This window comes from Eumetopias jubatus, unplaced genomic scaffold, assembly GCF_037043125.1.
Source record: "Eumetopias jubatus isolate StellerSeaLion01/CBP00866 unplaced genomic scaffold, mEumJub1_p1.0 scaffold_15, whole genome shotgun sequence".
Classification (NCBI taxonomy): domain Eukaryota; kingdom Metazoa; phylum Chordata; class Mammalia; order Carnivora; family Otariidae; genus Eumetopias; species Eumetopias jubatus.
The window spans coordinates 64,919,698-64,933,056 of record NW_028274821.1 but is presented as its reverse complement, the minus strand read 5'-3'; the positions used below and the strand labels follow the sequence as shown (position 1 = coordinate 64,933,056).

Sequence of the window (13,359 nt, the reverse complement as noted above, 5' to 3'; positions counted from 1 at the left end):
TCTAGTCTCCAGAACTGGGAGACAGTCAACTTCTGTATAAGCCCCCGGTTTGTGGTTCTTTGTTATGACAGCCAAGCAGATGGGTACACCTGGCCTTTCACCGCCAGTGCCTCCTTCAGCCTGCCACACGCTCTCATTTTCCAGACAAGCACGTGTGGTCGTCCTCAGTGGCTGGCTGCTCATCTCTCCCCTGTTCAGTTCACCCTTCACAATGCCAGAGTCATCTTTTTAGAATAGAATCCTGATTCAGTCATTCTTGTGTGCTCTCAGTCACTCTTTCTGTGTCCTATAGAAACCAAACGTCTTGGCCAAACATTCAAACTCCCGTTGATCTGGTTCCTTCCATTTCACTTTGGTATTTTACTCAGGTACTTCAGCCACATTGCACCAGGTGCTGCCATCCCCACCTTCTCCCTTTCCCACTTCTGTGGTTACGGTACTTGTCCCCCTTGTCTTTGTCAGGATCAAACAGTAGTACTTCTTGCAAAGAAAAGTCTTCCTCCATTTGTCTCCAGCAAGAATTCTAGGAATTCCCAACCACTTCTCAATTCTCTGAATTCTTATAGCTCTTAGCCTTTACCTTTCTGATGACATCTTGCCTTTTCCATCATGTGTTATAATTAATTACAACTTCCTGATGCCTCAAGTCACTCAGCGGTCAGTAAGCTTTCCAAGTAGGGACCATCCCTGAATGCCCTCAATGCTCTACATGTTGAAGAAACACGATTGGATAAGTGATGCCCTGTAAGGAATGACCGAATAAACGTTGCACTTTCTTCAGTGTCTAGGGAATGGTCAGACATTTCTTCACTTCATCTAATACCTTGCTCTCCTGCAACCTCCCTGTTCTGGCCACAGTGGCCTTTTTCAAGTTCACCTATTTGATATGCTCCTCCTGCCCCAGTGCCTTTGCACATGTCGTTCCTTCTTCCCAGAACTCTCATCCCTGCCCAAAACATCTGGTTAATTTCTTCTTCTCCTTGATATTTCAGCTCAGTCATCGCTTCCCCAATTAAGGTTTAGTTCATCTTTCTGACTGGATCAAATTCCCATTGTGTGAACTTCCTTGGCACCACAAATCCCTATTGTGTTACCTCTTACCTGCAACACTCACCGCAGGTGCCCCTTTAACATTTCTGGACATGATAATTTGGTCAATGTCCATCTTCCCTGCAAAACTGTAAGCGCCATGAGGACAGAGACAGCTGGAAGAGTATCTGCTTTAGATCACCACTGTATGCCTCTCATATCGTAGATGTTCAATAAATATCTGTGGAGAAAACAAATGAATAGTTGAGTGTATCTGCATGTACGTATATGTAAACAGTCTATTAAAATTTTCCAGGCAAGCCTAAAGTAGGCAATAGTTATAACATCTATCATTTTGGTACCTACTACGTGCTAGGCACGGGGCCTAATTCTTTAATGTGTGCTATCTCATTATCCTCATTATCCTCATGCTATCCTCATTTTCAGGAAAATGATGCTATGAGTTAGCAGTTGTCCCTGTTTTACAGATGAGCATGATTCAAATAAATAATTCTGCCCAAGATCACAGAGTTGTTAAATAGCAAACCGATGATTGAATACCAGTGCTCATATTAAACACCATGCCAGAATTACAAAAGAATATCAAACATATTATTCTTGATCCTTTTTGAATACACATGATAAACATAAAAGACTGACCAAATAGCACTACATCCTTCCAGTCATACTGTTTATTAAATTGTGGATTTCTCAATAGCAAAACGATATATTTCTCAAGGGGCTGTATCTTGTTTACCACAGAAGACCCATCAGCTGATACAGGGCCTGGCACACAGTAGGTGTTCGGTATATATTTGAACTTGAAACAAAGTTTGTCACATCCAAGAAAAACAAAACACATATAGCCAGAGCCAAACATCTGCTTTGGAGAAAGCAAATAAAGGAGTAAGAAAGGGATAAGAAAGAAGATAGGGTACAAAAGGTATTGAGCACCTACTGTACACTGGCATGCCATTTTAGATGGCTTTTTTATTATTTGAGATGTTCTCTCACTTAAACCTAAAATAACACTATGACGCCATTATATTATTCCTGCTTTGCAGATAAAAAATCTGATGCTCAGTTTTAAACTCAGGGCTGTGTGGTTCCACAGTCTATAGGATGGCTAACCTCAACACAGATTGACAACATCACAGATAGGTGAGGGTGTCCAGGTCAAGGTCAACAACCCCCTGCCTGGGAAGCTCCCAGAATGACTGTGTGATACTGCTCAGAAACCCATTCTCCTGACTAACTTGAAAGATGAGGCCTTACATGAGCCACAGGACTCATCACTTCCATTTTTGTTGATTTTATTTTCCATTGGCAGTTATTTTTGCACATGACTATTTCATAGTTCTTTGAACTGAAAACTCTTGAGGAAAAAAATAATGACTTGCTGAAATGGAAGTGCCATCCGGCTCCTGATTTCTTCCGGAACAATCAGTCAACCCTTTTAATTTACTTACTGCAGTGAATGTCCGAAGGTCCAGATCCCTCCACAGTGATAAACAGAAAGAATAACAGTGAAAATGAGTAGGAATAACAACCAGAGAAAATTGAATCAATGGCATTGAGCCCCATAATAATGCTGAACTACAAAGTTTATGAAATGTGGAGCAATGGGGAACTCAATTTCACATTGACTAAAACTTAAGATCCAGTGTGATGTTGCATCCTCTGCAGGGCCTGGGGGTGGAATATGGGGTGGACGGCGCATGAGATTCATGTTTAACAAAAAGGACAAATCCGGTTTAAGCAAAGAGGAAAGAGTGAGACAGCAGAAGGACCACCATCGCTCTCAAAACATGCAAAAGGCTTCTCTGGACACCTTACAGCCGTTCCAAACGTGGTCCGCAGGATGGCCACCAGTCTCCGGTTCAAAAAAGATGAAGACCAGCCATAAGATGATGGATTCCAAGTATTAGGGCAACCAAGGCTATATTCTTGGGAACTGTGTTTTCTTGAAAGATGCCCCGAATTCAGCATTGTGTACATTCCTCAGGAATATGTTACCACCTGATCGTGTGAGAAATTCTGTGTGATATCTGGGTGGTCTCTTACAAAGACCCTGAACCCCATGTCTTGAAAAAGGTCAGTGACCACTCTACCGGAAGGATGTCAATCCTGGCAGAGAACAAGGGAACTAGGGAGAAAAGAAGGAAGGAGGGCGGAGCAGCCCGTCAGCCTGTCCCTCTCCTGGGGGGGGTCTATCTCCCCAACCTCCACCCCGCTCCACTCTCTCCTACCTTCTCCCCCTCCCTCTCCGCGCAGCTCCCTGCTCCATTGGTTCCATCAGGTGGGGGGGGACCCCGAGCCCTCCAAGCCTCCGCCCCCGCCCCCGCCGCGCAACCGGCTTGAACCCGCCCGCGCCCACCGCCCTTGGGAGCGGTGCTGCGTCCGCAATGGGAAATGAAGCCAGTTACCCGGAAGAGGTGTGCTCCCACTTCAACCCCGATGAAATTAAAAGGCTAGGAAAGAGGTTTAAGAAGCTGGACTTGGACTGTTCGGGCTCTCTGAGTGTGGAAGAGTTCATGTCCCTGCCCGAGCTGCAGCAGAACCCGTTGGTGCAGCGAGTGATCGACATCTTCGACACCGACGGCAACGGAGAAGTGGACTTCAGGGAGTTCATTCTGGGAGCCTCCCAGTTCAGCGTCAGGGGGGACGAGGAGCATAAGTTGAAGTTCGCCTTCAGCATCTACGACATTGATAAAGACGGCTACATTTCCAACGGGGAGCTCTTCCAGGTATTGAAGCTGATGGTGGGCAACAACCTGAAGGACTGGCAGTTACAGCAGCTCGTGGACAAAACCATCATCATCCTGGATCAGGATGGAGACGGGAAAATATCCTTCGAGGAGTTCAGCGCTGCGGTCGGAGGCCTGGAGGTCCACAAGAAGTTGGTGGTGACTGTGTGAGCTTTTAAGAACATCACCCACCAACTCTTACTTCCCTTTCTGTTTCTTTTAAGATCAGCTCAAGGCAGCCTAGCAGCTGTCTCTGACTTATTTGGAAGTGTTTCTCTTTGTGAAGCCACATTTTTCTAACACGAACCTCACGACCAACTCTGTGTTGTTAATTCTTTTTCTCTCAATGATTCAGGGTAACACCCTGATTGGGGGAGACCAAGATGAAGGAGAATGGTGGGGAAAGAAAATCAAAAGGCCTTTCTAAACATCCTTTTCTGTGTTTCGATTCAGAAACCAAACTATAAAGAGTCAAGAAGAACTTTAAAAATCCAAAAATAAGAAAATATACATATCTTTGCCTTTATTCTCATAGTTTTATAGATGGGAGGAAATTGCACAATCTAAGTCAGGTGTTAGGTGAACTCTTTTCATTTACTTGTATCCAGGTTCTCTTGACAGATTATTAACTCCCTCTTATGGCAAGAGAAACAGATCTATTCCTCTTGGCTGAGCAACTTTCAGTCAGCTCTCTCTGGGCAGTGAAAGTCCATCTTTCCCGTTCGTAGGCTGCAGCCTGCTCCCCATCTTGCATCCGTAAATCCCCGAGCCCATCTGGGGGGCTCCTCCTGTCTTGTCATTCCAGATCCTGACCAGGAACTGGTCTCAGGGCTCTTACAAGAAATGCTAAGCCTGGACTAAGTGCCCAGCCCAACTCTCAGCCTTAGTGGCAGTTTTTCAGGGTGGGCTACCCATCCTGATATGAAGTTCCGTCAAGATTGCTTCCAGCCAAACAGGGCAGGGCTTCCCAGAAAGCTCTTACCTCCAAAACCCAGCCCCTCCATCACCCCCAGTTAGAGAGAAAGGGACAGATTCAGAGTCGTTCTTCCTACGGGACAAAGGCAGAGATGGGCAACTATGTCTCTGCAGCAGGGGGAAATGCCGTCTGCACTAGCTAAACTCAGTTTTAAACATCAGACCTGGGCCTGGCAGGGAAGCTGAGAGCTTTCACCCCAGGAAGCCTTTTCTCTAATGGAACATTCAGCCCAGAATTCCTCACATGCTAACACCTGCAGCCAAGGTGTGTACTGGAGCCTAGTCACACTGGGCGAGGGCAATGTGTGTGCATCTCTTCCTGGCTCCATGTTTAGTGATGTCATGTTGATAGATTGAAATTGTCCATGGGAGGGACGCCTGGGTGGCTTAGTTGGTTTAAGTGTCTGCCTTCGGCTCAGGTCATGATCCCAGGGTCCTGGGATGGAGCCCCGCATCGGGCTCCTTGCTCAGCAGGGAGGCTCCTTCTCCCTCTGCCTGCTGCTCCCCCTGCTTGTGCTCTCGCTCTCTGACAAATAAAATCTTAAAAAAAAAGAAAGAGATTGGCCATGGTGGAACTGGCACATCGTGGAAAGGAGCAAAACCTTTTCCTGTTGTCTGGTTTGGAGAACCCGTGTACCAGTAAATATACCACTGCCTATACTCCAGATGTTACCAGCTCTCTGAAGCCCCACGTACCGTCAGTCCTCAGAAAACCAGCTGCCCTTGGCCCCAGCCCTTGCCACTTCACACCAGCCCTCTTCCTTATGGTGGACCACTGCTGAAGCCTCCCCAAACACCAGGAGAATGAAACCTACTTCCCTACACAGGACCAAACTCAGGTGGTTTTTCTCAGGAAGAGGAAGATCTGTTTGAAAGATATTATTATCCTTCTATTTTGAAGAAGCCAGTCGCTAGTCTTAAAAAAACAAAAGTAGGAAAAATAAGTCCACACATTAAATTACTGTCAGGGCACCCATCTACCAAGGCTCCCTGCCATACTTTTTATTTAGTAGATTATTAAGGAACCACAAAAAAATAGGAATCTCTGTCCCTTTAAATCCTGTGCAGTCCCCAAAAATGTATTAATAATAAATGGTCCCAACCCTGTAGTGGTATGAGTCATAGCCCCATTGCAGGATAACATCGTTGAAAGATTCAGACACACCCGGGTTTGGAGTGTGTCTTTACACACTCCAGCTCCAATTTACAACTGGGTTCTTAGGAGTCATTTATTAGCTGTGTGAGCATGAGCAAGTTACTTAACCTCACAGTATCAGTTCTCCTAATTAAAACAAGGAGCCATTGTATGGTTATTTTGAGGATTCAAAAATATAAAACATGTAAGAGGTGGCTGGCTGGCTGGCTGGCTGGCTTGGTTGGCAGAGCATGCAGCTTAGCTACACCACTCTAAAATTAACTGGATGTTTGTGTAATCCTAATCCAGAAAAGAAACAGTGTCATAGTCCTCCCCACCCCCTCATTTGCAGAAGGAACAATAGACTTCTTGATTAGAGAAAGTTTAAAAGAAAGACTCTTGGGCAGCCTGGGTGGGTCAGTCAGTTAAGCATCTGCCTTCGGCTCATGATCCTGGGGTCCTGGGATCAAGTCCCGCATCAGGCTCCTTGCAGCGGGGAGCCTCCTGTTCCCCCGGCTTGTGCTCTCTCTCTCTGACAAATAAATCTTTAAAAGTCTTTTTAAAAAAATAAATAAAAGAAACACTCTCATTCTAGCCCAACCTATTTGACTTTGTGGAGGAAACTGTGCAAGAGGAAAGCGAGCATGTGTAGTGCTAGCCGAGAAGGCCTCCCAGAGACATTTTTTGTATACCCTGCAATGTACACATTAAAATATGGAAATTTAAAAAATACGACCAAGGGTTTGAAACATGTTGGATTGCATGTTTAAATTTAACAGGAGGAAAAATATTTCAGCTTCTGGAATGGCTGGAAATAACAAATTAATTGCTTGATCAATCTACTTAACGTAGTTACCCAGAGCTTTATGGCAATGACCTTGAACTGAGAGCCTGTTTCCAGTTTCAGCAACTGGAAAGATCTGACTGTATGGATACTTGGGAAGAAAGATCACATTTACTTCCAAGTTAGAATGCTCTGATTTTTCTGTTAGTTGCTGGTTGCCAACAAATGTAGTTCTGTACAACTCCTTGGGTGATGATGGTAGTTAACGTTTATTGAACCACTGTTCCAGATTCTGTTGAAGTTGTTATAGCATTTAATCGTAATAACACTGTGAAGTAGGTGACATCATTCAGTTTAATACATGATGCTATAGAGAGATCTAGAATCTTCTCTAAGATCTCCCAGCTGGTAAGTGGCAAAGGAAGAACTTGAACCAGGCTTCTTCTTTTTTTTCTTAAGATTTATTCATTTGGGAGAGAGTGTGCACCCAGTGTGGGGACGGGCAGAGGGATAGAATCTTCAAGCAGATCCCCCCCACCAAGTGCAGAGCCTGTGGGGCTTGATCCCACTACCCATGAGATCACTACTGGAGCTGAAACCAACAGCCAGACGCTTAACTGTGACTGAGCCACCCAGGTGCCCCTGAACCAGGCTTTCTGACCCCAGATGCTGAGCTCACTGCATTACCTCTTATTTTTATGGTTCCTATATTTACCTGCTTCAAAAGATTTCTGATGGTTTTATTAATATAATCAAATCAAACCTCAGTTTCTAGAAAACAGGTGAATTATGTGTCAGGGAGCAAGCAGCCCCTACCTCTTTGGTTCTACATATTGCAAAAAAAAAACAGTTAAGCAAGGCAGTCTTAAGTCACCTTCCACCTTCATCTCATTTTGAAAAATAAGTGACAGTATTTAGATTAAACTGATAACAGCAACCAATACAGTTCCAGGCTGTAGAGATCAGTAACAGTATGTTGTTAGCAATCCTATTAATATTAATGGATTGTATCTGCTCTCTATGTTGCAACCCCAAACCACTAGACACTTCTTTTTTTTGAAACATAGGAGAAAATATGGCTGCAGCACTGTTGGTTTATCCTCTAAGTCTATCATGCTTTAGAGGTGTTCTCAGGGGAAAACCTCTCAGGAAATTTTTTTTTTTTTGCTTAGTTACAAACTCTGTTCTTCACTCATGCTGTTGATTCCCTTTGTTAGCATGTAGGAGGTCATTGATCTGGCTACTGTGTTTTACCTATTTTGCCTGCCTTGAAAAGGGAAAGGCTTGGGTGTTTTTAAAGACAAGGTGGCCACCGTAATAGGCCCCTAGACTGAGAATCAGAACTGGACCCCCCTCCTTTCATATTGGCTACCGTAGCTATCCCCAAGGCTGGTGACTGTGTGACTAGCAGCAAATCATGTGTCCGCTTTAAAGGCATTAGCTGATTCACAGTGAAAACCCACACCACTGAAGGGACACTAGCAGCAAGACAGCTGTGTACATTAAAAGATACAGTCTGACAGCTCATAGGCTTACTCTGACCCACCGGTACATTTTTTGTTGTTGTTAGTTTTACATGATGTTTGTGCTCACAATTTTTTTATTTGCCAATATTTTTAAAATCTGAAGATCTTAAATCAAAATCAAAATGAGCATAAAGGAGTGCATCCTACCCCAAGATGAGAGTGCCCTTTTATTGGCTAAGGTACCTCTGAAGCATGGGGCTAAAATGGAAAGGCTCAACGAAGAGAAAATAACGTGCTCCACTCTTTAGTACAAACATTTGAGATGCCTAAAATGTTCATTATTTTTCAAAAATAAAGCTACTGGTCATAAAACACTTATCCCAACAACGTATATTTTCTAACAACTGAAACAATACATAGGTTTACCATAGTCAAAACAAATACAGCCATATAAAATTTCAAACTTCCACATCATAAAATCTAACAAAAGCTAATGGTAAAGCTTAAAATTAGAGAAACAGAAATAGCATGTAGGAAAGAGGTTAATAGCTTTTTTTTTCAATAAAAAGCCTCACCTTGTTTGAAATGCGTAATTGGCAAAGGATGTAAATATATGACTCATACAAAAGGAGATGGGAAAAACAAACATCAAAAAATAGCCTAAGTAAATACAAATCAAAATGTTTAAAACCAGGAAAATGGGGCTCCTGGGTGGCTTAATCATTAAGTGTCTGCCTTCGGCTCAGGTCATGATCCCAGGGTCCTGGGATCGAGCCCCGCGTCTGGCTCCCTGCTCCGCGGGAAGCCTGCTTCTCCCTCTCCCACTCCCCCTGCTTGTGTTCCCTCTCTCGCTGTGTCGCTCTCTGTCAAATAAATAAAATCTTTAAAAAAAAATAAAACCAGGAAAGGAATTACATGTAAAACAGGCTTACAAGGATGTGAGCACTCTGCATTGGGGTAACACCAGGAACAGCATTCACACTTTGTGAAAGCTGCTCCATACATCACGAGGCATCAAAACAGTTACATCATCTGACCTGTTAATCCCACCCACGGCATATATATATATATATATCTCAGGGAATCAAAACTAACTTTTTAAATGCTGTACACAAAAGATTTTTTGTTCCAGCAATATTTATCACATGTAAATAATAAATAATATTAAAGAAAATTAAACACCTGACAGTTTGAGATTAGTTAGGTCAATTATGGTAAATAATAGGTGATAATATAAAGCCATTAAAATTAATAAAGTCACTGTAAACGCACACATTTTTAGAGAATAATGGTTTTTTAAAAAGCATAGCTATATGTTATGTTTACGTAACTCTGGAAAATACATATGTATATGGTTCATATGCAGTTCAGGAGAGAAAAATGGAAGAACAAAGTATTTTGTAGGGACACCTGGCTGGCTCAGTCAGTTAAAGCCTATGACTCTTGATCTCGGGGTTGTGAATTTGAGCCCCACATTGGGTGAAGACAATTAAAAATAAGATATTTTTTAAAAAAGAAAGTATTTGTATAAGAAAAGGATTATGATTAATCATCTCCAAGTTTTAGAAATATTTTTCTGAGTTGCTTTAATAATAAATTAAGATTTCTGAAAGACCACACAATGGAACTGATGTAGCAAATTGAGCACCAGGTCCAAGGCTAAAACATGGTCCCTGAAGCCGAGAAGAAGCAGGGGTTTGGGGAACGCAAAGAACAGAGGGGCAGCCTTTCCCCAGCAGCATGGGCAGTGCCATGTTGCTGGAGCCATGAAGCAGATTCCAGATTAAAGAAGACAGAGGTGCCCCAGCCCCAGGGCCTGGGAAGTGATGGAACATTCCCACAGACATCGACTGCTGTCCATCTAGATTATTTTGCTCATCCAAAATGTGTGAGCACTGTTAACTTCGCTTATGCGTTGTCCTGCTGGATTTTGCAAATCATCTCGCTTTTTGTTTCTTTTGTTAAATATGATCTTTCAGTCTGCCTTCATTGATGAGGAGATTCCAGATCCTCTGAGTGAACATCCTCTTTCTCCCTTTTCATGAGTATTGTTAATTTTTTTAGAAATCCCAAATGATTACCCCTTACTCCCTTACCCTACTGTCCAGCCAGGCAAACGCTATCCCCTGGGAGCTGTCCGTGGTGCCTTGGAGCCCACACCTCCTTCAGGTCTCCCATCTTCTGTCCCTCGCCCACAAAGGGTCTTATGTATGGACACAACAATGAATCTGCCAGATTGCTGGAGCTGCTGCTCCTCTGGACAAAGTAGTGGGTGGGGAAAAAACTGTATAAATCAGGTCTTCTAAATTAGAAACAGCATTTGCTTCCTGCGCATCCTGCTTCCAAGTATCCAGGAGTCATCCATATTTCAGAAGCTCCATAGCCCTTCTTTTCTTTACCTCTCACTAAAACCATTATTCCTCCCCTACTCCTGTTCTTACTAAAGAAGAAGAAAATTAGTTTGAACACCAGGATTGGGGCTTTACAGACAGACAGGAGATAATGCAAAGTTCAATGCACCAGATCACTAAAATATACAATGGAAATTTCATCTGGTTCTTGTAGTTATTTTGCTCTGGGGGAAGCCTACTTTAATAGGTACGGGAAATCTTGAGATTAATTGTAACTAAGTTTCTTGTCAGATATATACTTTATTTAATAACAGGCATTTATTGAGCATCTCCTATACACCAAGCTTTTGGAGGCATGCAAAGAAAGGCAAAGCCTCACTGTGTCAGAGAAATCTTCCTAGAACAGACTCATGCATTCACTTTGGTGTTCTGCATAAGAAATAAAGTCTATCTCAAGATAGGTTCTATTAACCCCTCGGAGCTAGAGGAGCTTAGTCCTTCAGGCAGTCAGTCAGATCAGGTTCTTTGGTTGCAAGCAACAGATGAATTTAAGCAAGAAAAAGGGGAATTATCAAAAGAATAGTGGGGAGCTCAATGTTCTGAAGTAAGGAGGAGAATGACTGATGGTGTCTCAGGAACCGCAGGACTCCAGGGACGGTAGTGGCAGGAAACAGGGCACCGTGTCTGCGAGGCACTGGCATTGGAAATGACTCAGCCTCAACCACTTTCAGTGACAATGTCTCTGCCTCAAATGCAAATTGACTTACCTTGGGTCACACGCTTGGCCTCAGGGGACCAAAGAACCGGGAGTCTGTGATTGGTAGACACACCAAAACATATGAAGGGGGAGAGGGCGGTTCCCCAAGGAAAGGGTCCTAAGCAAATAAAATCAACACAACACATGCCCAACACAAGCCAGCTGAAATTACGGCATTCAATCTCTAACTTTTTATTTTATTAATTGTAAATATATTTCCCCCCAGTTAAGTCCCCAGAGTGATGAACACTGGCATTATGACATCGGGATGGCAAGTTTTCCGAGCTCTCGCTGTTTTCTCATCTATCAATTGAGAATATCTATCTCTGTCTTTCTCCCTCACAGAATTATTCTTTTTTTTTTTAAAGATTTTATTTATTTATTTGACAGAGAGAGACACAGTGAGAGAGGGAACACAAGCAGGGGGAGCCGGAGAGGGAGAAGCAGGCTCCCCACTGAGCAGGGAGCCCGATGCAGGGCTCTATCCCAGGACCCTGGGATCATGACCTGAGCCGAAGGCAGACGCTTAACAACTGAGCCACCCAGGCACTCCTCACAGAATTATTCTAGAACTCTCCTGAGATATACAAAAGTGTTTGGGGGGGAAAATCTGTATACGTTTACATTATACAAAAAAGATTCTAGCTTTCATATGGTTTCATCCATTCATTCAAAAATATTAATTGAACACCTAGTAAATGCTGGCACTGTTCTAGGCAATCAAGGTCCACTCTGAACAAAAATGGCAAAACCCCTGGCCTCTTGGAGCTTACATTCTACGTGAGAGGGGAAATAGGCAATACACTCATATATACTATGTCAGGACAAAAATAAAACAGAGTAAGGGGCACACGTTGTGTCTGGGAAAGGAAGGGGAGGGGGACAGGTTTTGCCTTTTTAACCACATGCTTAGGGTAGACTTTACTGATAAATGACATTTGAGTAGAGACTCGCGGAAAATGAGGGGAAGGAACAGTATTGATGGCTGACAGAAGAGTTACAGGCAGAGAGAACAGAAAACGAAGACCCTCAACTGCTCCATAGACTTAAAGGAGCAAGGAGAAGCCCAAGTAGCTGAGCAGAGTGAAGTTAGGAAGTGTGGGACTAAATCATGGAAGGTCATGTAGTCCATCGTAAGGACTCTGACGTTTACTCTAGATGAGACGGAAAACTATTCCCGGGCATTGAATGACATGTTATGTTGAGGGAGTCAAGATGGATGTGTGCAGAAGACAGGCTGAGGGGGTCAGGGAACCAAAGAGAAGGCTATTTCAATAGTCTAGGTGAGCGATGATGGTGGCATAGACCAGAGTGGTTGGTGGAGGTGGTGGGGAGTCATCAGATTCTGGGTATACTTTGAAGGTGGGGTCCGCCATATCTGCAGACACACTATGTGTATGCTAAAGAAAGAGCAGTTAAAGATGACTCTAAGGTTTTTGGCCTGAGCAATAGCAAGGACAGAGATTCTCTGATGAGAAAGACTGTGTGAAGAGCAGTTTTCAATGGGGAAAATTGGTTTATTTTAGTGTGTTAAGTTTGGGATGTCTGTTAGATATCCAGGTAGAGAGACTGAATAGGGAGTTGGGGAAGATATAAATTTAGAAGTCATTGGCAGAAAGGTAGGATTTAAAGTCATGAATCTGGATAAGAAAGTGCTAAAGAATCAAAGGCATGCCAATATTTGTGATCGGAAAGATGAGGAGGAACCAGTAAACAAGACTGAAGTAGAACAAAGAGAGAGGTATCCCAGAAACAGTGAAGAAAATATATCAAAGAGGATGAAATAATCCTCCTGATTATGTATCGAACCTGATACATGAATAAGGTGAAAAATGACTGTTGGACATGGCAATGTGGAGGTCTTTGTGATGGCTTTGACAGGAGTTGTCTAGGTTATAGACCAAAAGTGAATAGGGACAGAGGAATGGAAAACAAGTATAACCAACTCCAGGACCAGAGAAGGTATATAGTTGAGGTGTGTGGAGAGATGTGCATTGGGGGCTGGGGAGGCTTAGCTCTTCAGACTCAGTAACATCTAAGGCATGATGCATACTCGAACTGCTTTTCTTGCTGGAGGTTTCAGAATTAGTCAGTTATCTCACCAGCTGTCAGATG

General features: G+C 43.3%; 2 protein-coding genes across 2 annotated transcripts in view; both read left to right on the top strand.

The window, feature by feature from the left end:
• GRIN3A (glutamate ionotropic receptor NMDA type subunit 3A) overlaps positions 1 to 13,359 on the top strand; it is a 147,484-nt gene that overhangs the window by 122,455 nt on the left and 11,670 nt on the right. The gene's annotated exons all lie outside the window — the stretch shown is intronic.
• On the top strand, positions 3,435 to 3,947 carry PPP3R2 (protein phosphatase 3 regulatory subunit B, beta). The gene has a single exon (XM_028108803.1). It carries the CDS (start codon positions 3,435 to 3,437, stop codon positions 3,945 to 3,947), a length of 513 nt encoding a protein of 170 aa, XP_027964604.1.

What these genes read in the sequence shown, in the direction of transcription:
- PPP3R2 (XM_028108803.1), top strand. Translation starts at nt 3,435, where the DNA reads ATGGGAAATGAAGCCAGTTACCCGGAAGAGGTGTGCTCCCACTTCAAC.